General features: G+C 46.2%; 1 protein-coding gene across 3 annotated transcripts in view; it reads left to right on the forward strand.

The window, feature by feature from the left end:
- Positions 1 to 23,484, forward strand: part of LOC133156403 (multiple C2 and transmembrane domain-containing protein 2-like) — a 180,157-nt gene that overhangs the window by 8,024 nt on the left and 148,649 nt on the right. For 2 of the 3 annotated variants that reach the window (XR_009714858.1, XR_009714859.1), the window contains exons 10-24: positions 469 to 599; positions 682 to 868; positions 1,192 to 1,285; positions 1,361 to 1,463; positions 1,540 to 1,642; positions 1,772 to 1,873; positions 1,952 to 2,026; positions 2,359 to 2,478; positions 12,342 to 12,461; positions 13,571 to 13,612; positions 17,342 to 17,451; positions 17,527 to 17,636; positions 18,421 to 18,518; positions 20,760 to 21,013; positions 21,397 to 21,510. Coding sequence is in view for 1 of the 3 variants with exons in the window: in XM_061282076.1 (XP_061138060.1) it covers positions 469 to 599; positions 682 to 868; positions 1,192 to 1,285; positions 1,361 to 1,463; positions 1,540 to 1,642; positions 1,772 to 1,873; positions 1,952 to 2,026; positions 2,359 to 2,478; positions 12,342 to 12,461; positions 13,571 to 13,612; positions 17,342 to 17,451; positions 17,527 to 17,636; positions 18,421 to 18,518; positions 20,760 to 20,819 (1,455 nt within the window). In the remaining 2 variants the exon portion in view is untranslated. Of the gene's footprint in view, positions 1 to 468; positions 600 to 681; positions 869 to 1,191; positions 1,286 to 1,360; positions 1,464 to 1,539; positions 1,643 to 1,771; positions 1,874 to 1,951; positions 2,027 to 2,358; positions 2,479 to 12,341; positions 12,462 to 13,570; positions 13,613 to 17,341; positions 17,452 to 17,526; positions 17,637 to 18,420; positions 18,519 to 20,759; positions 21,377 to 21,396; positions 21,511 to 23,484 lie in introns of those variants that run through there. The other variant, XM_061282076.1, reaches the window with a different exon arrangement.

Here is a 23,484-nt window from a genome sequence, read left to right on the forward strand (position 1 = left end):
GCGGGGGTTCTTCGTTTCGCTTGTGTGACTCACCTCCACCTTGGCTCACCGGGCCGCGGCTCATTAGAGCGGGCCGGCCTGCCACTCAATCGCTGCTGCCGGCCGGGCTCCACCTTCATTTGCATAAGCAGCACGCCACTGTTCATCTACCTGGACTTGTTTTTCCTCGCTCAGCATCGGCGAGTCTGCGGCGTCTCGCTGCTGTCGTGTCATTTCCTTTGTAAACCTCTCAGCCGTCCCTCTCCGCTTGTTTGTTTGTTTGTCCAACAAAGGCCATTCTAATTGGGAGCTGTCAACGTTTACAATCCCGCCGTGGCCACCGGAGCGTACCAACGCGCTCGCCGCCGCCTCCTCCGCCGCCGATTGTCCCGCGTGATGACTTAATCCAGCCGTCACGTTGAGTTTGATAAGGCGCCGGATGTAAATGTCTGCGTGGACAATGATGAGTGTGTCTTTGTGGGCCCTCAGAACCTCTGCATTCAAGCCAACCCCCAGTGGAGAGAGCGCTTTGACTTCAATCAGTTTGCAGATAACCAGGCACCTCTGCAGGTGGAGGTGCACTTAAAGAGAGGCAGGAAGGGTGAGGAATCGTGGGGAATGTGAGTACTTCCTGCTGGGTCATGTTAATGGAGCTCAGCACAGGCCTTCACCTTCCCAGCGGAATCGCTTTGTGTGCCGCAGGTTCGAGGTTGACCTGTCCAACCTGGTGTTTAACGAGAGGCAGCTCTACACGCAGATGCTGGATCCGGGAAAGGGCAGGCTGGTGTTTCTGGTCACCCTGCTGCCTTGCTGGGGCGTCTCCATCTCCGACATTGAGACGGCTCCTTTGGAGAAGCCTGACGAGAGAGACGCCGTGGTGGAGAAATTTGTAAGTGGGAGCATATTTTTGAGTAGAATTGTTCTGCTGGGCCAAAGTCTTATGACCTTTGTTACCACGACAACATGGCAAATACGTGTGGGATTTAAATAAAATAAAATAAAATAAAATAAATCTATTAATAATTTTTGAAAGTCAAAACAAATGAACTCCCATAAGAAGAGAGAGAACATTTAAAGTGGCTCACAACTTTATTTATTATGATGCGATTGCAACAAAGCGCTGGACACAAATCACAAAACACTGATAATGATTTGAACACCATCGTAAATAGCCCCAATTTATTACCCATTTGCCTTTTTTTTTCCCCGCAGAGCCTCCGCAACTCGTATAAATGCAAGGGCGAAATTGGTTTCCTCCAAGTCAAGGTTTTAAAAGCCAACGATCTCCCCGCTACAGACATCAATGGTAAGCGTTCACCGCGCTCCTCTTCCCCACAATGATTTGATGTCCTAATGATTAACTCGGCATTGCCGTTTGCAGGGAAAAGCAACCCCTTCTGTGAGATGGCACTGGGAAATAGCAAACTTCAAACCCACACCATCTACAAAAGCCTCAATCCGGAGTGGAACACAGCAATCACATTGTAAGAAGGTCAATAGGGAATATTGAAACCTTTGTTCTATTCAAGTTGTATATGATGACATGTTGTCATGCCGCAGCCCGGTTAAGGACATTCATGATGTGGTGGAGCTGACCATCCTGGATGAAAACGGAGACAAAGCACCGGACTTTTTGGGCAAAGTTGCCATTCCGTTACTGACTGTAAGCCGCGACATTTCTGCCCCTGCATGCTTTTTTCTTGCTTGAAGCAAACCTAGTGTGCATTTTGTATTTGCATTCGCGGCGGCAGCACTTCATTCACAAGCGTAATACGTCTGACTGTGTTCAAAGGTGCAAAATGAGCAGCAGATTTGTCTCTACTTGAAGAAAGAGGACTTGAGTGGCCCGGCCAAAGGAACCATCACGCTTGTGTTAGAGGTTATTTACAATAAAGTAAGCGGAAAAAGGTTTCCAAAGATGCCTCGTGTAGTTTGAAATATAAAAATGATCTTTTATTTTCTCTTCTGCTAGGTTCGAGCTGGTATCAAAAGTTTCCAACCAAAGGAAGAAAAGTTTACAGAGGAAAATGTGAAGTTCTCGAAAAAGGTATCAGACTACTCGTTTGTTATGATAAAGCAGGAGTGTGCAAAGGAATGATTGATTTTGCTGATTGAGCATTTTATGATGATTAATAAATCAAAATTAAATGACATTTTATCCTTAAAAAAGTACAGATTCACAGATGTATTATTAAAGTTCACTATTTCACACATTTTAACTTTTTATTCTATTTTTGTTTTACCTCACTTATGAATAAGCTGACAATTCTTCATATAAATTTGTTCAATTCTATGTTAGTCCACTCTTGTAATAAAAGCTCATTGCGCTCATGTCCAGTGATACTAACCACCGCTTTGTTTCAATTCCTCCCCGTTCAGATTCTCGCCCACAATATCTATCGAGTTCGCAAAATCAGCATAGCAGTTCTCTACACGTTGCAGTACATCAAGAGCTGTTTTCAGTGGGAGAACACTCAACGGAGCCTCATAGCCTTCCTGGTAAGTCATTGCTCCACGTTAGTTAATGAAATGCCTTTGAGCCCGGAGGTTGAGACGTGTCTGTCCTACTGGGGAGAATCGCTCAAGGAAAACCAATGTCCGCCTTCCTTCTGTTTTGCTCCCGCGTGTACGCCCTTTATCCTTCAATCAAACCCCGCGTGGCTCTCCTCCAGTTGTGATGACTTTTAGAGTCCAAGTTTGAGACGTTTGCGCATCTGACTTGTGAGCAAAGCCTCCCGACCCCGAGGGACGCCGCCAGGAGGGGGATACCGGGGGAGGATCACGTGACGGCCTGCCTCCGAGATGTGAACCGGCGTTTTAAATGCCTCTGTTTAGCTGTTTTTAATGAGGCGACGTGATCTGAGGCCCTAAGCTAAAATAATCTCGCATCGCCCCTGCGAATCCCTCCTCAGAGCGGCGCGCCGTAATGTCATGATTAAGAGCACACACTCGTCAGGGTGAGGAGGCGGTCACAGACGGGGCGTGTTGTGAAGGGCTAGCCTTTGGCCACCTTTCCTTTCCGTCCGCGCCTTCTCAGGATGACACGCAACTCGTATCCTGTGAGAGCCCGAGGAGCGATTCGCCCTTAGGCTGTAAGCCTACGTAGCTCAGGCTCGCTTGGAATGGCAAGACGCGCAGACAGACAGGGCGACGCGCAGATACTCGGAAAGGTGGAGAACAATGTATAAGAAGACGAGTGAGTGGGAGGCAGAATTGAGGGAAATGTTTGCCATCGGAGACGTGGGGGGCCGACAGGTGACGGCTCAGAGAAAAGACCCGAGCGCCGACGTACGGAATGTACAGAAGTTACGGGAGGCACAACTTTAATAGACTTAGCGGTAGATTTTATTTTTACTTTTTTTAAAGCGGGATAACGACGAAAAAGAGTGCACACAATTGGAGGAGGTTTGCTAACTGTTAGCTCATCTGCTGACGACGTACAGCTCATATTCACTTTTTTGAAAGTACATCAGACTGTACCAAAACAATTTGCAACAGACATACTAACACAGACTAACCTATGAACAATATGTCAAATTCAATTGCCCCCAAATCCTGATTTGACATTCATCCTTAACCGCCATCGCATCTCAATCTCACCTGATTTTTTTTTCTTTTTTTAAATTGCCAATCATTCACATGCATCCAACGGAAAACGAGCACCTTAGCCGTAAAGGCTAACGGGCGGGCCTCGGCGCGCCATGCCCCCGGCCACTCCGAGGCCGGCCTCCGTACAGCGACCCCCTCCTCCCAGTCATCATCTGCAATTAGATTCGTCTTTGGAGCCGTCTACCACGCAACACGCCGCCCGTGCGCTCTAATGAAAGCGGCTCCCACTCCTATCTTTATATCTTTAGGCAGTGGTAATAAGGTAACTGATTCCGACATTGACAGATGGCCTCTGCTTGCCTCTGCGATGCGCATAATTATACCACTAGTGTGTGCTTCCCAGGCTACGCCGGTAGGAAAAGCTGCAGTTTGCGCCGCAGCTTCAATATACATTACGATACATTATTTATCAAGCCGGGCGGACCGGCGTGAGCCTTTTTACACCGCATACATCCTGTAATGCATTACCGCCGCCTCTGCTGGGACCACGGGGATGTTCCTCGGCTAGTGCTTTACCAGAAATACTTAGCTATTATATGACTCGCTCCAGCGGGCCAATTTTCTGACCTCGCCACGGCACGCAGCCGCCATTTTTATCCTGTTTATGGAGATGCAAGTGTGCATTATGAAGGATCTCATTGGCGTGTGCCGGCTATGTGGTATTCGCACGACAGATTATTCACGGTACGCAAAAGGAACATTTTCTCCCTTTAATCTTAATTTTAAAACCGTTTGGAAAATCAATGCAATGTGCACAACTGGCTAGCAGCATGGTGAAATTGTCGTCTGCCTCACATTGAAAAGTTCTCAGTTGGAATATCTCAGTGTGGAGTTGACTTTCCTTGGTCATTTTAAAAAACAAAACAAAAAAAAAGCTTCGTGATTGCATTGAAGGCTGGAAGTGGTAAAAAAAAGTTTTGTTGAATTAGCCACTGTTGCACTGCAGATGTTGTCTTGCTAATTAAGTAAAAATTTTTTTTTTCATGATGTCACGTTCTTACAAAAAAGTTTGGGAATAACATTTTCACAAGTGGATTCCAATACAAACAGATTTTTTATTTTTTTTCCCCTCTCCCAGCCTTCTCCTTGTTTGTGCGACCGTAATGAGCCTCGAATTGAAGCTTCTGAAGAGTTTGACAACAACGAGGCACTGTGACAGCTAAAAAAAAAATCTTTAGAATAACCTTCTTTTGATGTTCTTTTGGCCCACTAAGATGCAGTTGAATGCGCCATACGTCCTCCTGGAGGGGTCACCCAGAGTTCTTTACTGCATGTTAGTATGCAACCTTTAGATGGCGCTATAGCACCGCTGGAGACGGTGAGTGAGGGCCGGCTGACACTTTTTTTTCTCTCCCCCTCGCAGAAGCCTTTTCTTGGGGAAGAAGTTAGTTGTGAGATCCTATGCTTTGTGAGCAGTGCAAAATAAAAGTTGGAAGAAAATCTTCAATTAGCACGTATTAGCCAGGCAAATTAATCGTCTTCAGAAGTTCAACTTTTGATGGCGACTTAAAGAGAAAAGGGATCATTTGCACTTGAAAGCTGATTCGGAGCTTCTCTGTCATTAGAATCGCTTAAAGTATTTAAGGAGAATTAATATTTCAACGTGAGAGCTGCTTGGGAAACCTGTATATAGCTCGAGTGGGCTCTCTTTTTGACCCCAACTGCCTTTTTTTTTTTTTTTTTTCCCCGACTGCTTCTAAAATGCTGATTGGCTCACATCACACTTTGTACAGATTTCATTTGATGAATTTTTGATACGACGCACTTGTAAATACACTTGGCGGCCAACGGCGGGAAGTACGAGTCCGTCGTCGCTGCGCTTAAATGGATTTTCGGGTTACTCTACTTGAGTATTGATTTTTCTGACAATCTTTTCTTTTCCTTCCTACATGACAGAAATAGAGAGAGGCAAAGATGTGATTGCCAAGTTAGCAAGTGACGTGTCAGGTTAGCACTTATGTAAAATGAGAATTCTACAGTATAGATAATTGACAATCAAATTTTTACTTCAACGTTGAGGCAAGGGCCTGCCGGGGGTCTCGGGTGACCACCTATGCAGAACCCTTGGAAGCGGCGGCCATTACCCAGAACACCTCAGATCAAAGACGCAATCAGACTCAGTGGTAATTGTTCTTGTCAACACCCGTCCCTGAAAAGTGGAGGCTTTGCAAGTCCAACGGCTCGGCTGTTAATCGTCACTTTGTTTCTGCTTTGCATCTGTTTTCTCTCTCTTTTGGTGTGTGTGTGTGTGGGGGGGGGGACAAAAAAAAAAAAAGTTGGAGGCCTCAAAAGGAGAGCCTCTTCACTCTCATGGGGGTTACGCTCTCTAGCTCTCCCCGAGCTGTGGGAGCTTTCACAGCCTGTGCGGTGGGAACAAAAACGGCAACGGCCGTGACGTTGAAGTGTGTGTATTTCTTAATTATTAAATTTCACGTTGGCAGCACTTGCCGATTTAAGGCGGCGTAAATGTCGGGCGACAGCTCTCGGGGTCGAATGCAACCTTGAAACGCAGCCCGTCGACATTTCCTGTTCATTATGGCTATGAAAATGATTCCAAAAGTATCGGTCTACATAATGAACCAGTTTATATTGATGTTCCATACAAACAACATGATGATGTTGTGGCAAAACATTATTTATGTTGTGGGACGTGGTGGCCATTGGGAATTTTATTCCCCCCCCCAAACGGCTGGTCTACTTCTACTTCTTTATAAAAAATTGTTTGCAAATTTCATCAAAGTCTATAACCAATGTTTACATATTCAGTTTGGAATTTAGCCTCTGCTTCTTTTACTATTTTTCTTTTTTTTTTCCTTTCAACTGTTCATTACAAGTCGCCTCTCACGGAAGAACACTCTGTGTTTAACCCCACGGCGTATGTCGTATTTTAATGACTGACTCGCCACCTTACCGGCCACAGTGGACATCTCGGCCCAGGCACTTGAGGCGCTGACCCCGCCTCCGCGCCCTGGCGCGTTAACGTATGTGTGAGTGGAGTTGACAGCGAGTCCATGCCATTTCCCCCCCTACCCCCACCCTTTGGGTAAGAGGAAAAGGCTCACATGGCAGATCTGTCACCCAGGAGGTCGCTCAGTGTTAACGCACCCGACACGGATTAAACACTAGTGGCCAGCGCCCGAGTGCGGGGTCAGCGCGGCGGCCGCTGACAGCCACTACGGGGCCCCCCTGCTGACCGGCTCGGCCCCCCTTTCGTGCTGGTGCCGCTGTGGCCCTGGCATGTGTCAGACAGGCAGGGGGGGTGGCGGTGGCGTTGTGAAGTCCAGATCTGGCCCTTGGGAGCACATGCTAATGTTTTGCCTGTCGATGGAGAGACTGTGCAGACGTCCTCACGAGCATTTTCTTATCTCCTCGGACAAATTGGTTTATTTTCTAATTGCCCTGAAATAAGTGACAATGACTGATCACTGCCATATTTTGCAAGCGCATATATCAAGTACTGCGAGTGCGACCTGTGTAATTTTGTTTGGTGTCACAACTGACCTCTGCTTAAAAAGAAGTTTTCTCCCCGTCTTTTCATTCTCTTCGCAACTCTGTTTCCCTTCCTCCTCCTCCTCCTCTTGCTCCTCCTCAGTCGATACGACTTGAGCTGAGCGTATGTGAAATATTTATTCAGAAATAATTTGCTCCGAGCGCCGACGCTGCCCACACACCCTCACTCTGCGTGCCCCGAAGAGAAATCTTATCTGCGCTTCCTCCGCCTGCCTGCGGACATCCACCCCCTCCCCTTCCAAAAGCCTGTCCCCTACACTGGCCCGATCTCAACACACATTACATGTCTCATTGCTCTGCGTTTACAGCCGATCGAGAGCCCCGACGGTCTTCGGTTTCAAGACCGGGCGGACGTGTGCATGCGCCTTTTGATTCATCTGACTTTTCTGACCATGTTAATTCATTTCACCGCAGAGACAAATTGATCCTTTCAACGCGACCGGCGTAAAAATTGCTGCATCTTCATTTTCATGCTGGGGCAGGTCAAGTTTGCCCTGTTTGGCAATATGAAAGACCCTGTTGCTGTTTACGCACCTGACAATCTAGTGACAGAAAGTGGACTGGAATTTAGACCAGCTAAAAGCCAGTCTAAGTTGTGGCGCAGATGTGATTTTAGTCAATTTTATGGAGAAAGACAGACGGATTCTGAGTTCCACGGAGCTCATTGTATCTAATTCCTTAATAATGCCTTAATAGCCTTTGAATTATTGTCGAACAAATTCATTGAACAAAAGCCCCTTTTGTTGACCTTTTCCCCGCCGTGCTCCATCCGTAGGTAGGACCGGAGCTGCCGTGCTTGCTCAGCTTTCAGTTGTTTTATTCACACTTTTAATCGTTGAGTGCTTTATTATTTGGTGCGGCCAAGCAAAGGGTCTGCACGGTACATTTAGCGGAATAATATTAATGGCGCAGTAAAACAACTCTGTCAGGATCTTCTTAACCCTGCTGGTAGATTTACTTGCCCTCCTTTCTCATTGCTTACAGGTGGCGATGAAAGTGCATCTCCATCATAGCTACACTTAATACGCCGCTAAGTGCTAATTGCTTTATTAATACATTGTTTGTCTCCTCGCCCGGTCCCCCGCTTGGAATCTGTTGGAATAATTTAAGTAAAGCCTTGTCATTTATGAGTTTATGGCTTTCCTTTCATCTAGGTTCTTTCTCTTTAGTGACAGGGAAGTCTTTTGATCTCTGTCAGCCATATGTAACCTTCCTGTCCTTATGTTATCTGTGTGTTTTTGTTTCTGCAAGAAGCCTTCACTAACAATGAGCAGAGCTTATTTGCATAGGCGAAATGTTCTTATTTGGTTGAAAGAAACTTCATTCCTTTTAGTTAACTGTAGGTTTGGTTCATAGATGGTTACAAGTTATCCCATATTTACTCAATGTTTGTTAAAGTGTTTAGGACAAGTCACTCATTCTTATTGCGTGTTAATTTACTAAGTAGATAAAGTCTAGCCAAGGTTTAGTTGCATTGTTCCACAGGAGTTATCTGATCTCGCTCGGGGACGACTCGGCCAACAACTGGAGGAGAACAGATGGACAAACTCTGCGGGGGTCACGGGCCGACAATGAAGTGCTAATTCACACCACACTACATTCCTTAGCTAATCAGCGTTGCTACAGACACAATCTCCCCTCCCTTTAGTGTAGCAACGCCTCTGTAACCAGGGCAACCAAAACATTAAATAGAGGAGCACGTGGAGGGAGAACTCAGAATTGATGGAGATTGTAACCGAGTTTCCTCTCTCTATCGTTCTCCTCGCGAGTAAACCTGTTCTGGTTCTTTTCTCCTCTTCCTTCCAGTGTGTGGTTTAATGTCTGATGGTATTTAGACCTAACAGAATCATGCAGCTATTTTTCAGCGACCCGGTAGAGACGCTCCTGCTTGACTTCTACGCTAACGCTTATTCAAATGCTAGTTATTTGTTAGCCCAGGTAGGCAAACTTTCATGCCATATTAGTCTTTCAATATAGATTGAAAATAATAATCCTTTTAAATGTTATTTCAAATTGAATATGAGTGTTTTTGTCGTGTTTATTTTACGAAGAGCTTCTATTTAAATAATAATTATTACCAGTTGAATAATTCACCAATATTTACATTCATCCATCCATTTTCCAAAGGGTTTTGTCCACAATAATTAGCCAGGTCAACAGGAAATTTTAATCAGAGCTATTATTTTTAAGTAACGTCTTTATTTTCTAATACATTATTAAGGTGGTTGAATTCTACGTTTTAATTTTGACATTTAAAAGATTGTGCATTTTAGAGTTTACAATTTAGAGCTATGGTGTTTCCGGGAAAAAAAATACCACCTGTTGTGGCCCGCGAGCCACACTTTGCCCACCCCACCCGTGTTTCAGAAGGTCGAGGTTTTCGCTCAGCGCATGTAATTTGTTGATGGAAGGAAGGTGGGGAGGGAGAATTAGAAAAGCGCCCGCGCTCGTCTTTGACGGCAATTAAAACGCGGATTATTTTTATACAGATTTACAGTTGCACTTTGTCCAACGTGTCCTTTTAATCACTCAGCCGCCTTGCTAATAAAACACAAGCCACTTAGTTGGGGGGGGGAATTAGTCTCGTCTCCTTTCTAGCTGAGGGACTCTGGAAGATGTGAGGGGATATTTTTTGGGGGGGGCGACCCAATCTTTACCTCTGCTTATTACTTTAGAAGACTTGATAACGACAGTACCTGAGTGAAAGTCGTCACCCCCCCCTTTTTTTTTTTTTTTAAACCACCCAGATGTTTAACTTTTCATCCCAAAACATGCTTGTAAAGACAGAACACACCAGCGAGGGAGGAATGGAGAAGCTCGTCTGACAGTTTTGGTTTATACCCTCATTTAGGCACTCACTTTTCTCCCGACACCAGCCATTGTCTTCCTGTAGGCTTTTATCTTGTCCGCTGAGCTGGAACGCGGCGAGCAGAAATTTGCATTAGTGGGCGATTATGAATACCTGTGACAGATTCTCTCTCTCTCTCTACCCCCCCCCCCCCCTTCGGGCAAAAATGAATTGGCCTCCTCCGTCGACTCGCGCGAGAAGACGGAGGCCGAGCAATTAGACTTTTAGTGGTTAATGCGGCAGCTTTCGCCAGGCGAGAACAAGGAGGTGCGACATTCCTGCTGGGCTCGTGTCACTTTTCCTTTCCTTTTTTTTTTTATTTCTATAATGGGAATACGGGGAGAATATGACAAGCGACCAGTCGGCCAGCCAGTTGAATTCCTCAGGGGTGGGGGGGCGTTGCTCTGGAAGCCGCTCACGGGAGCTGAGGTGACAACTCATGACGCAGGTTATTCATAACAGAGCCCCCCCCCCGTGCATATTCATTGTTTAGTTTTTTTTTTTTTCTTACTTCTACCCCCCCGCTTGTGCTAGTTTGTTACTGTAATGCAAATGAGCTATTAAAAGAATAACAGCAGCATGTTGTCTATTTGTGAAACCCGTTGTACAGCGAACCCCCTGCCTACAGTATTTGCAAATACACGTTTTTGCTTACACTGTACGGTAGCAGTCAACTTAAGTCAGGTCAGTTCACATAACAAAAGAGAATCACAAATTGTATATTTATAAAAAAAAAAAGATAAAAAAAAAGATAAAAAAAAAGCCATGTCTCAGCCTTCAAATAGTGCACTAGCTTAATGCTAACAAATAATGGGAAACACCATAGACGAGCTAATGGAAACAATCATATAGATGCTGATTGTTTCATAAGCTTTTAAGGATTGGCTAATTGAACACAAAAGGTGCAGCAGCACAAGTAGACAGACAACAGACCAAGACTCAATTGGCATATATTCTTTAATTTCCTTTAATCACTCACAGTAACTGAGTGAAGCTCTTCAGGTTTTTTGGGGTGGTTTTAATTATTCGCAGTTCTTCCACAATTGGTATCAGGCAACTATCCGCCTACGAATAGCGGCGCATTACTGTAGTCGCCTCAGCTCACCTACTGCTCTGTCAAAGCATACTAAGTGGTGCAGTGGAGATGCTCGAGGGCGTTTGTCTGCATTACTCACTGTTCCCTGAGTCCTGGTGCAGGACTAGGTAGACTGGCCCCGGGAGCCGACGCGTACACGAGCCGCTTGTGACACAAGCAGTCTGTTGTTTGCAGGGCCTCGCTATACCCCGAGCTCTTTCTCGCTCTCTCGGTGTTTCACATCCTGTCTCGGGCTTTAACGCAAACATATTGTTCACTCTCCAAGCAGCCTGCAGCTCTTTTGAGCCTGTTGTTATTTCATAGCTTTCAGGCGCTAGCGTGGGTACGAGCTCCAGTCGTCACTGCTAGGAAATAAACTAGGATTTACTTTAAGTCGTACTTTTTCTTTAAAGAGATGGCGAGTTGACTCATTTCTGCGAGAAGTTCCGACAGCTCATAGGAAGTCATGGCGGTTATTAAGTACTTGTCTTGGCATGCCTAGTTGTACTAATGTGCCTTGAGATTATCTGACGACCAACCCAACTTGTCATTTGCTTGTTTTTTATTATCGGTGACATTTAACAGTCAGGCTGTTTCCAAATTTCATCTGACCGGAGGCCGCAATTTGAAAACCGAATAATAAATGAATACACGTACTTCACATGGCCTTGTCGAGTTTATATGATTTTCAACTTAATATCTGGGACATTAAACACACACACACACACCTTCTCCTTGTCAAGCGCCTGATAAAATCCTTTTCACACATTGCCCATCATTTGGGTTGTAGGCAGACTCATTAGACTTGCCACTAAGTGGCTTTGAAAGCAAGCATCCAATTAGCACTCCGCTGTGAAATGCAGCGGCGTTTAGCGCGCTACTCTTTTACAGAATTAGAAGGGGATTACGCATTCAGCATGATCCGCCTTATTTCTACCGGGGGGGTCAGTATCATGGCGGCCGAGGGGGTAAACGCTGCAAACGCTCCTCCGGTCGCCATATGTGCCTCGTCAGAGCTTCTCTGCCGTCTCTGACTCTAAGAGGATTTGACGCGGCGGTTAGAAAAGACGGCGTGCCGTGCCTATCCGTCATATTTTCTATTCAGCAGGAATGCTCCATGCCAACACAGCGCTATCTCTATGTGTATAAATAGGATTTGGACGTATTAAAAAGTTGTCTCTGGAATTTTCAGACATAATCTGTTGCCGAAGGCTTTCCGGAGATTTCCAAAGCGCTCGAATCAATTTTACTTTTTGTTTTCGTTCCGGCCGCACGGGCAATTTGAAGGTTGCGTATATTTAATCTGTCTTGTCTCCTCAGATCTTCCTGGTGACAGTTTGGCACTGGGAGCTCTTCATGTTTCCCCTCTTCCTGCTCCTGCTCTTCATTTGGAACTACTTTCAGCTCCGTGGCAGAAGCGTCACCTCCAACCAGGAGCCGGTGAGTGAAAATTGCCGTTGCCGTTGCGCATAAGCGAAGAAACCTACACAATCCGCCGTTTACATATGATCACAAGTCCGTCTTTAGGCTGAGCAGCAGCGGTAGCTTTCACCGCTGGCGTCGGATTGGAAAAGTGGGCACTTTGGACATCATTTACTTGAATTATAGTTAAAGTGTGGGTTGGGAGAACGTCAGTCTGGTGTGTGGGTTGGCGGTAATTCCAAACGGTGCAACAAGTTCAAATTAAGCCCGCGGGGTGTTGGACAAAGTCGACAAGAGGGGAGGAAGGAAAGAAAAAGTAGTGGTGAGAAGTGTGTGAGACAGGAGACATTTAAATATCAACTATGTTAAGACACAGCAAGCACAATTATATCAAGATTAAAAAATACACCGTTTTAGTTAGCTACAGAACTGACAATAGCGTTTTGCTAGCCGATAAACAAAAATGCAACCGACCGCAAAACATCCATCCAATCTGTGGCATCTCCACCGCTCTGGGCTTGAAGTTTGCCCTCCACATGCCTCTGAAGGTTAATGCCGTTCACACTTCCGACTCCCACCCCTGCCCCAAGCCTGGCCCGCTCACACGTCCTCCCCAAAGTGGTGCCCCACCTCCCCAACAGTGAGCGCGTTTGCAAGCAAAGGTTGCCTCCCCGGGCAATGTTAAATCCCGAGCTCACCCTCCACACCCAGTTGCCGAGACCCTTTGGTAACCCTCCGGCTGGCAATGACAAAAGCTCTGTTCTCAGGCAATGTCACGGCAGGGTCAGGGATGACTTGATATAAAGTGATATCAGCAACAACATCCAAATTAAATGTTTTCTTTTTTCCCTCCACCCCGTGTTTTTTTTTTTTTGTGCGCTTATGTTGCGGAGAAATGAGATTGCTTTTGTGCGACAGTGCTCGCGTGAAGAAGGCTCTCTTTCACCTCTTCCTTTTGTGTGAGTGAGGTCACTTCATGATGCTGTTTCTATGGAAACAAGCCTCTCCCAATAGGGGTGAATGTACTCAAAGGAAATTTCATTACGAGCTGTTTGTTAAAGATGCTCCCGTCCCACAAATGTCCCATTCACTTGAATTTCTCTCTCTGCCCTTTTATTTTCTCTCAGGTGAACATGAGCACGGGTGAGGACGAAGAGGACGACGAGAAGGTATTTTATCTCTTCTCGCTCCGATTTTATTTATTTTTCTACCAGATAATGTGTTTTGGTGGTAACGTCTTCAGGTTTCGTTTAAAAAAAAAAAAAGTTTTCCCTTGAATGCCGACTTTTGATGGCCTAAGGAAACATAAATAGACTGATCGAAATATGTTGATTTTCCGGCCAAGCCGTGCCGTTATAAATACAACTCGAAATTTGTTCTGTTTTTTTATTTAGCCGTGGCAAAAAATTTTTTTTTACTGCTTTTGATACATCAAATCTCCCCCCAAAATAGGACAGCCACAAGAGGCCGTTGCGAGTACCGAGACCTTGAAATAAGGCTGATATCAGCACAGATACGTCTCGTAAAAAGCGAAGCGTGGAGAGTCTCTGTTGCTGAAGTGCAATTGACAAATGGAGCTAACAATATAGGTCGTAGTTTTTCAAAAATTGGCGAGTCGGTGTGTGCGCAAGGGTGATTTGCCAGATGTGAGTCACTGACTATAATTTGTTTACAGTTGCGTTTGGCCTTATTGCTTAACGGGCCTAAGGTGAACACATACATTTTTTTAGGAAACCAGAGCAAAGTCAAAACATCAGACACGTGAGGCAAACGAGTTAAGCACTTTTCACAACTGTCCGAAATGTTTACTTGCGTATAGCCTCAATAAATGACATTCCCGAGCGTATCTTGCGGTGGTCAACGTCTCTTAAATAAATCCACTAACGTCCTGTAAGCCTTTTATTATAACACGTATATTCACATTTTCTGGCCTCGTAAAATGCATTCTGTGGACTGATTTAGATCTCTTGTGTCACGACTGTCTAAATGGAAAAGTAGTGGGAGATATTTACTCCCAAAGTAGCTGTAAAAAAAAACATTTTGCCCAAAGGGCTTATGAGCCACTTCCACTAGTTCACATGGTGAGAAAAAATCATAAAGCATCTTTATTACTGTCTGCGGGAAAACTAAAACAACAGGAAATGTTTAAAGAGGCTGAAAATCTAGACTTCTCCTCATGCCACGGAATACCATATTCAATTACACTCATCCTCCCGTTTGGTGTAAGGAAGGGACAGTTAACAGCCATGTGCATTATTGCTTTATGCGGGGCCCAACGCAAAGCCTGCCAGCGCTGACCCTTGCGTCCAAGCCCGGCATTCATATCCATAATGCGCTCAATATATTTTGTTGTGATGACCGCGGGCTACCGGGAGGAAGGGGAAAAAAAACACCGGCACATCCTGTCTGCGAGGATGATGAAACTCGCATGATATGTCTGCAAACGCACGCACGCAAGTTCACAGAAAGTAGCGGTTAAAAAAAAAAAAAAAGGTTTTTATAGCTATGTGACAAGATGGCCGCCGTGTAATTAATGTAATAGCGACGCTCGGGAGGATATTTATTACGTTTGTTTTCACCTTGAACCTCCGCTTTTGATCAAGGTCTTTGTCATTTCGGCGACGAAACGCCGACGTCTCCTTCTCATCTTAAAGCTCTGTGAACATTTTTTCGCGAGCCTTGCTAAGCCCTCCCGCGTACTGCGAGAGGGGGAGAGAGAAAAAAAAAAAGAAATATCTCCTTTCATTTACTAATTAGGCAGCGGCCCGTGTTTGTTTTAAGCTGTCAGCTTTAATTTAAAGTGGCTTATTTGAAAGCGGTGTTATGGTCCGCGCTGTCACTCGAGCGCCATATCGCTCGGCGAGATCAAGCCCGTGTCGCTTTACACCTATCAAAGTCTGTCTTCAAAATATTTGGGGTTAAAGAGTGATCAGTTTTAAGTTTGACGCCTTCAAAGCCTCTCGGCTAACGTGCCGCGAAAGACTCCCCTCCCCGTAAGGGGGTTGCGATTACCACCCGAAATATGTTTTTTATTCCCGTTTCTTCCCCCCGAGGAGGCAAACGCTAAGGCGTGATGTTAAAGAGAGTCGAAAGGCGACGCGGTGGTACAGCGGAATAATACACAACAGATCCTCGGCCTGTGAACAAATCTGTCCTCAGGGGTGGGACCAAACAGCTTACAAATTACGAGTGGGCAAAGTGACTTCCCTTTGGCCTTAGGTATGAATTGTGCACGCGGACGCTGTTTAATCATAACACAAAGAAACAGGAGAGGCAAAAACAAGTCCCGAGATTTCCAATAGAACTCAACTCGGTGGAAGATGAAACGGGCTGGGCCGCCCTTCGCTCGCTCCCAGAGGGGGAGTTATAAAGGCGGGGTGCGAGATCGGGGCAAGGGGGGGGGTCACTCGGTCGCTCCGTCCCTCAAGCGGGTCTCCTTGAGTGCAGCAAACTGTCCGTGCCTTCATCTGGAGCCCTACCAGGACACCATCAACTGCTTTCTATACATTGTATTTATTTGACAGTAGAAAACAAGGAAATTGACGTTCTTAACATAAATATCAAAGTAAGCTGAGCTGATATGAGAATGCGATTTTAGCAGCTTTTTTTTTTTCCCCAATCAGTAGACGTTTCAAATTTGTGCAGCCCGTTTCAAATGGTTTTATTTCAATTTGAAGGGAGAAAAAAAAAAAGGAAAGTATGTCTTGTCACCAAGGAGATGGAGGAGGACATGAATAATGGTAATCTTCACAGCCGCCTATTTATTTATACTTCAGAAGGCATCTATTTGTCTGTTTGCTTTCTTTTCACATATGAAAGCCAACACTTTGGCTCTTTATTCTCGCTCGCTGTAGTTCTATTGTGAGTTTTCGCGCTTATTATACGGTAGATGCATGCGGTATCTATAGTTCGCTTTGTGTTTTCATGGCTTTCCGCAGGTCACGGATTTAAAAAAAAGCCGAGCCATAGTCACCAAGGCACTTTTTAGCAATAAAACACAATGCAGAGTGCACTCATATGAAAGCTGCTGTAGGCCACAACTCTCAACCAGACGCTCACACCACCATAACCCCGCCTCTTAAAGGGGACACAAAGTATGGTTTGGTACCCATCAGAATTCCAAAGTGCATCATGTCCCAAACTGAACTCTGGAAGTCCAAACACTGATAGTCTCCTTGATGCGAGCGTGAGATCTTCCTCTCAAGCAAAGCATATTTGCCATGCTTCTGCCTTTTTTGGCCGGCGGCGGACCTCCAGCGCGGAGCCAGGATCCGACGCCCGGCGGGGGAGGACGTACTAGTGTGGGAACGGCTCGCTTCCTGTGGGTCTGACAGCGGGGAGTCCCCCCGCCCTCGCTTGAAGACGCCACGTTCCCATGGGCGGCCTCACCGAACCGTGATAGCGTCCGGCGTCCCGCCTGGACCCCGTCAATACGCTTGTCCGGTATCATAAACATATACGGCAGACATCCTCCAGCCTCCGTAGCAACTGCCCCCCCGTCTCCTCATCCTCCTCCATCCTCTCTGTCATCATTGCTGTCATTATTCCCTCCTTTTGATGTGAGCCTTTTCAGGCCTCGTTTAGGCGGCGTTATCTCCACGCTCGCCTCTCCCTCTGGAAGGCTTCACGTGCGCGTCCTTATTTTGTGCCTTGATGTGATCAAAAAGACAAACCCTCCATCTCGCTAGCACCCCCTACCTAGCGCATGTTGACTCACCACATTGCCACACTCAATTAGGATGTCAGCCCGTTAAATGTAAATAACGGCTCGATAAAAGGTGAAGCACACTCTGGGTTATTCAACTAAGATGGACTCTTGAAAAAAAATGGTCTGTGCGTGCGTGTGTGTGTGTCTGGCTGTCCTCTTAACTGACCTCTAGCTTTTTTATTTTTTTTAGGAACCTGGAAAAAAGGGTTTAATGGACAAGATACACATGGTGCAGGAAGTTGTGTTGACAGTCCAGAACGTTTTGGAAGAGCTTGCAACCATCGGGGAACGGATAAAGAAGTAAACAAATCTATTTTAATACCACGTTTGTTTTGAATAGATTTTCATGCTGGTCTTCCTTTTCTTTTTTTGCAGCCTGTTCAACTGGTCTGTTCCCTTCATGTCGTGTCTGGCCTGCCTGGGCCTCTTTGTAGCCACATCGCTATTATATTTAATTCCACTGCGCTACATGGTGCTCATATGGGGTGAGTGCATTCACACTGTTGTGCAAAAAAAAAAAAAAAAAAATGTTTTAGCACACTCCCAGTTCGAGAAGCACTGCGTGTCCTAACTTTCCGCCCATCATCTGATGAAGTGAAGTCTTTTCAAGATCTCTCCCATACACCTCTGCACATGTAACCACATCAGACATCTGCAGCCGACGGGTTTTTAGGGAACACAAAGGAGAGCCGGCGAGCCGTATATAACGAACGGCGTGTCCTTGGGCGCTCTGAAGGCCCCGGCTCTCATTATCGAGTGTGGCGAAACGGCGCAGGCCGTCATCTCGGTGGTCAGGGAGATGCGTTGCCCTCCACGGGCTCTCCTCCACCGGCTCGCCAGCCCACAGCCGCTCTGTGTTTCCACGCAGCCTTCGACGCAATCGATAGCAGAATCGCTTCGTATCAAACAAAAACACGCTTCTCTGCCTCTCCTGTTAAACTCCATCCCTGCGGTTTTCAAGGCGAGCCTTTCAAGTTGCGCGCACAGATTTAGGTCCCGGGGTTCTTTGTCTGCGCGTTGAGGTGAAGCGCTCGCTAGCTGGCAGCGCCCGACCGACCGACCGCTTTTCCGCTTATTTCCGCGCAGTGTCTCACCGAGTTGCGCTCGAAAGTGAGCAGAAGTTGGCTCGTCTTTCCGAAATGAAACAAAACGGGGAACCCGCTTCGGATCGCCGTTGACAAATTGTGCTGACTTGTATTTATTTACAGGATTCCAGAAAACCGACGTATGGAATTGATCATAAATTTGATCCTTCTTTCTTTTTCACAGGCGTTCACAAATTCACCAAGAAGCTGCGCAACCCGTATGCAATCGACAACAATGAGCTGCTGGATTTCCTCAAGAGAATGCCGTGTGATGTTCAGAAGGTAAAAGGGCCTTGTTTTTCCCATACAAATAGGGACCCCCTTTGTTTGCATTATTTGCCATAGGAGAATTCCCAAGCGGGCCGGAAATGCATCTTGTGGCTTTGTTTGATTATTAATGGAGCGACGCTTTTGTAAAGCGGCCCCTCGGCCCAATTATCCTCAGCGAGGAGATGTTCGGATGCGTCAGGTCGAGCCGAGGAGTGCTAAGATTCAGGTGGCTGTGCCGCCTCGGTGGAGTAAATCACAACCTTTCTTTTCATATTATAGTTTCTGCACAATTAATCGAATTCTAATCACGGTGACGATTTTGGCCGCCACGATTACATCTGGCTACCACTAGGGGGCGTAATAACAAGCGAGCAACCACCAATCTGCAAAAAAATGGAGATGAGGAACATGATGGAGTGCCTCTAAAAGGATCAACTAAAAATTCTCCATTAAAGCCGTGACAAAGTATTACTTTGTTACTTGGCAACAGCGGCTCTGCTGCTTGGTGCCGGAGGTCAACGAATGCGCGGCGCGACGACACATTAGCCTCGCGCTGTTGACGTGACGGAGCTTTCGTAAAGATGTCGAGAGATTGGCCGTGCGGGGAAATGAAGTGCCCCGTCGCTGCCTTCATCTCCCAGGTAGCTCACCCCTTCGCCGAACCCCGGGGGGAAAAAGAAATCCTGACGGTGCGGATCCAGCCGAGACTCTCTCACCCTTGATGTCCTCCCGCGGCAAAGACACGGCCAAGCCGTCTGTGATGTGGCTGGAGCCTGTCTCGTTTGAGATTTGGAACGGCCCAGTTGGCAAAACAAGGTGGCGGATGCGTTTTTGATTCCGCTTCCTTTTGTCCGTCTTCCTCCCCCGTTGGGATACTTTTTTTCATTTTTTTTGTTTCGGCTTTGAAATAGCACACACACGGAAACAACACTTTTTTTGAGAAAAAGCTCACATCGGAAATAGCTTCAAGATTCTTGGGAGTCATCCCAAGTGCCTTTTATTATCGCTTGCAATAACCTTAATGTCATATACCCATGAGACCCCTTGTAAGAAAGCGCATATTTTGTTTTTGTTGACTCGGAACAATTGTCGGATGCGATGGCAAAAAAAAAAAAACACCACAAAGGCTGCAAATGGACTCCTGTCCTTCTTGCAAATGTGACTTGGCAATTAGCGGGCCGCGCCAATCTACAAAGTCGTCCTCAAACGCGGGACTTCTGACAACGCGGAAATGAGAAGCATCTGTCAGTTGTGAGCACGGTTTCATGTCGCCGTGCACCAAGCTGCCACTTTGTTCCCGCACTCGCATCTCCTGTTTCTAATAGCGGGCCGCCCGGCTAATTAGCATAACGTTTCCTTTACCTTTTTACCCAACACGTTTGCCGCCTTGTTTGAGCGCCTGCCGCCGTGCTTCAAAAGCAACTTTTTAGCACGTTTGTTTTTAGCTCGCTCCCGCTTCACGACACCCCGTGATCACTTGGAAAAAGAAATTGTGCAGCGCCTGAATCTTATTTCTTCACGATTTTAGAAGGAGGAAACGCTGAAAACTTGAGTCTTGGGTAATTTGACATATGTACTGAACTGAAGATTTACTGGCACAAAAATACTCGTGGACGTGTCTGCCGTAACATGAGAAATTGATAAAGTGGTTTAATTAGTAGGGCGTAAACATGGTGACGCAGCATTTACTTGTTATGCTGCACTCAAACTGTTCTTTTAGTCGATATATTTTATTTCTGTCCTTTTTTTTTTTTCAGAAGTCTATTTCTTATGACTGGATAAGTCTCGTGGACACGTACATGAAATGGAACTTGTAGTTGGCCAATTTGGTTTGAGGCAGGCTAGTCGCCAAATGAGTAACAATAATGTGAAGCTATTTCAAGGAGAGGGCCCGGCCCGTTCGTCACTACCTTCGTGTTTTTCCTAGACTTTGATTTTAGTTTTCTTCAGGGACGTAAGTTTCAGTAGCTTTGAAAGTCATCTCAACTGTTGATGTCCGCTTCTAATATTGTGATTGGGGCGCAAAATGAGGCGTTAGTACAAACACCCCTTTGATTCCTGAAATCCTTCCCCGTGCGTGATTAATCCCCTCTGCTCTCGTGTTTAAAAAATGATTCATTACATCGCAAGCCGGCCTTGCCTTTTCTTTCCCTCCCCGCCGCACCGGCTTCTCCTCAGGGGAGCCATTACCGTACGCTCGGCTGAGCTCGGATTACCTGGCTCCCGCTAAAAAACTCCCGCTTGTTTTTGCAGGTGCGCCACAGCGCACTGAGAGCGCCCACCGGCCACAACCTGCCACGCAAGAAGAAGTAAGAGAGCAGGGGTCCGACCCAGTCCGCCTGACAAACAACGCACCGGTGCCACCCGAGCTCCACTGGAGCGCCCCGACTCGGCACCCTTCGCCCCCCCACGTCGCCCTCCGACTTGTGTGTTTGCCTCCCCGGCTGACAGCAGGAGGAGGAAGAGGAGGAGGGCAGCTCACGGCCCCGTCAATCATCAGCCGGGAGGTAAAAAAAAATAAAAATAAAAACATTGCCTTCGTCTTTGGATGTAATTTAATGGAGGAATGGGGTTTACCTCAGATATCCTCCTTTTTTTTTTTTTTTTTTTGCTCAGATATTCGCCCAAAGCTAAAGTTAATACCGGACTTAACAATTCATGGAAAACAAACGATGGCAAAATATTGCTCTTGATCCGTGCGCTAATATCATTAAAAGCCAACGAGCGTCGGAGTTCCTCTGTTTTTGCACTGCTGTCCATTTTCGGTAAGGATGTCGTATCTATGCTTTCAGTTAATTGAATCTCTGCAACTAACTTTTCATACAATGCCATGTTATTTAAAATGAAATAAATGTCCAAAAAATCTCTAACAGTTTGTCAATCATTTCAGCGATTTGCAAGCGCTGTACTGCCGGAGAAGTTGAGCTTAAGCTTTTTGCCAGAAAAAAAAAAATCGGGCAGAAGGTTCACCTAATGGGTGTATTCACCTGTTGACATATAGAGGGTAAGTATTTTCGAGTACTTTGAGATGTGATTCACATTATTTCGTCTGATACACTTTTGTTGGAAATTTTGATGTTCTGTGTTTGATGCAAAATGTGTGCTTTGGCGCAGCAAAAGTTGAGAACCACTGCTGCATTTCATTCCAGGAGGAGGAGTGACGATATAAAATAAACATAGTCAGAGCTGATCTGAGGTTTGCGGGGGGGTTAGGGTGTTTGTATCTGCCGCGTGGTGGGGGGGGGGGTCTGATGGGACAGCCGCCCCCTCCTCATTCTCATCAGCAGTAGCCCAGTGGTGAAAGAGCATCCATCTGTCCTTTGTGCAGACTTTGATTGGCTCGGGGGGGACCCCGGTGGAGCCCCGGGCTATCTCTTTTTTGACAGGCTGATAGAGACATCACTTGGCTCTCCCAGGAACTGCCACCAGGGGTCCGTTTCAAAAGTGAGAGGTGACCCCCGAAGCTTCCACTAGCTAAATCCCCAACACAAACACAAAACCCACCTTCAGGTGGTGGCTCTGGAGGGAGCTGTGATGGGCTTTGGGTGTGCCATCAGATCACTGGCGGAATACCGAAAGCTGTGTCTCCTGAGAGGACTAACCAGTTTCAGTTTTAAGGGATTTCAATCAACTTCATATTGTTTAAAAAAAAAAAAAAATCAACTCGAACCAAAAACACTTACTGGCTCACATGGTTGCTTATTCATGTGATAACAGTTCACAATGCGCATTAGTTGTTGTGCTTCCAAAGCTGTCAGATGTGTATCAGCGAGGTCATTAGGAAGCCGATGGCCTCCTCCCACTGGATCATAACGAAGAGTGTGACAGCAGGATTACGGCGGTTGTTGCACGCACTGGCGCGCTTACACCGTGAAGGCACGCCTTTGTAGTTACAGAATTATTTATCAATGTGTTTGCTCCCGAAGGAGAGGATGAAGTGTCACAATGCAATATCGTCCAGGAATTCAGAGCTGGAATTTTTTTTTTTTTTTTTTTACATGCTTGCTAATGAACATTTGAACCACACAGTAGCTAACATGACCTCATCACTAATACTGTGGATGTCGTGGATATATATATATATTTTTTAATTAATTTATTTATTTACTTATTTATATTTTTTGTACACCCATTCCCATATGTAGGTATGCACTTGTTTGAATAATGCAAAAATGATTCAGAATTACTGCATTTTTGTGCACCCCATTTTGAGGACCCCCATTTGAAACTCCCCAGTAGTAGTTGTTCATGGTGTGACAGTGATGTCTTCATCTGGCTGTCAAAAAAGGAAGCGCCTGCAGCTGTTGCGGACCACCCCCCTTCACACGCACCCCCCCAGAGCCTGTCACACTGCTTGTTTCCATGGCAGTCCTTCAGGCAGCACCACAGGCACTCTGTGTGTGTGTGTTGTGTGCATTCGTGCGTGTGTGAGAATGTGCGCGAGTGTCTGTGCGGAACCTCATACAACCTGTTTTCCTCTCTATGCCGACGTTCCTCTGATGTTGAGCCCCAAGGCGGGCATCAAACTAGCGCGCGAGAGAGAAGGCCTCTAATGTTGCATGGTAAACATCTTCATTTGAACGGACCGCTCGTTTCGGCGGATCCTTAGTCACGAACACGTCGGACAAAGCGATAAAAGTTGACTTGAAGGCTTGTCTGTCACTTTGGTTTGCCGTTGACTCACAACTACTCAAGGGTGGAATTTTTGCTGTGCATGTGGGAAAGGAGAGCCGCAATCACCGTCGCACTTTTCCGCCAATTACAGAGCACCGGAAAAGCCGTAAAACATGTGACGCAGGAGCTGCTGACGGCCACAGCTCACGCCCACTCACACACGCAGTCTTGTCACATGCCAGGCCCCGCCTCCAAAAATAATTAATCAGCCCAAAGCTAAGATAGGGAGGAGTCATTGCATGTTTTATTTACACGTCGGTGGTCGTATTTAGGTATTCACTTCAAAAATTGAACTGGATTGCTG

This window comes from Syngnathus typhle, linkage group LG7 (genome assembly GCF_033458585.1).
Source record: "Syngnathus typhle isolate RoL2023-S1 ecotype Sweden linkage group LG7, RoL_Styp_1.0, whole genome shotgun sequence".
Classification (NCBI taxonomy): Eukaryota; Metazoa; Chordata; class Actinopteri; order Syngnathiformes; family Syngnathidae; genus Syngnathus; species Syngnathus typhle.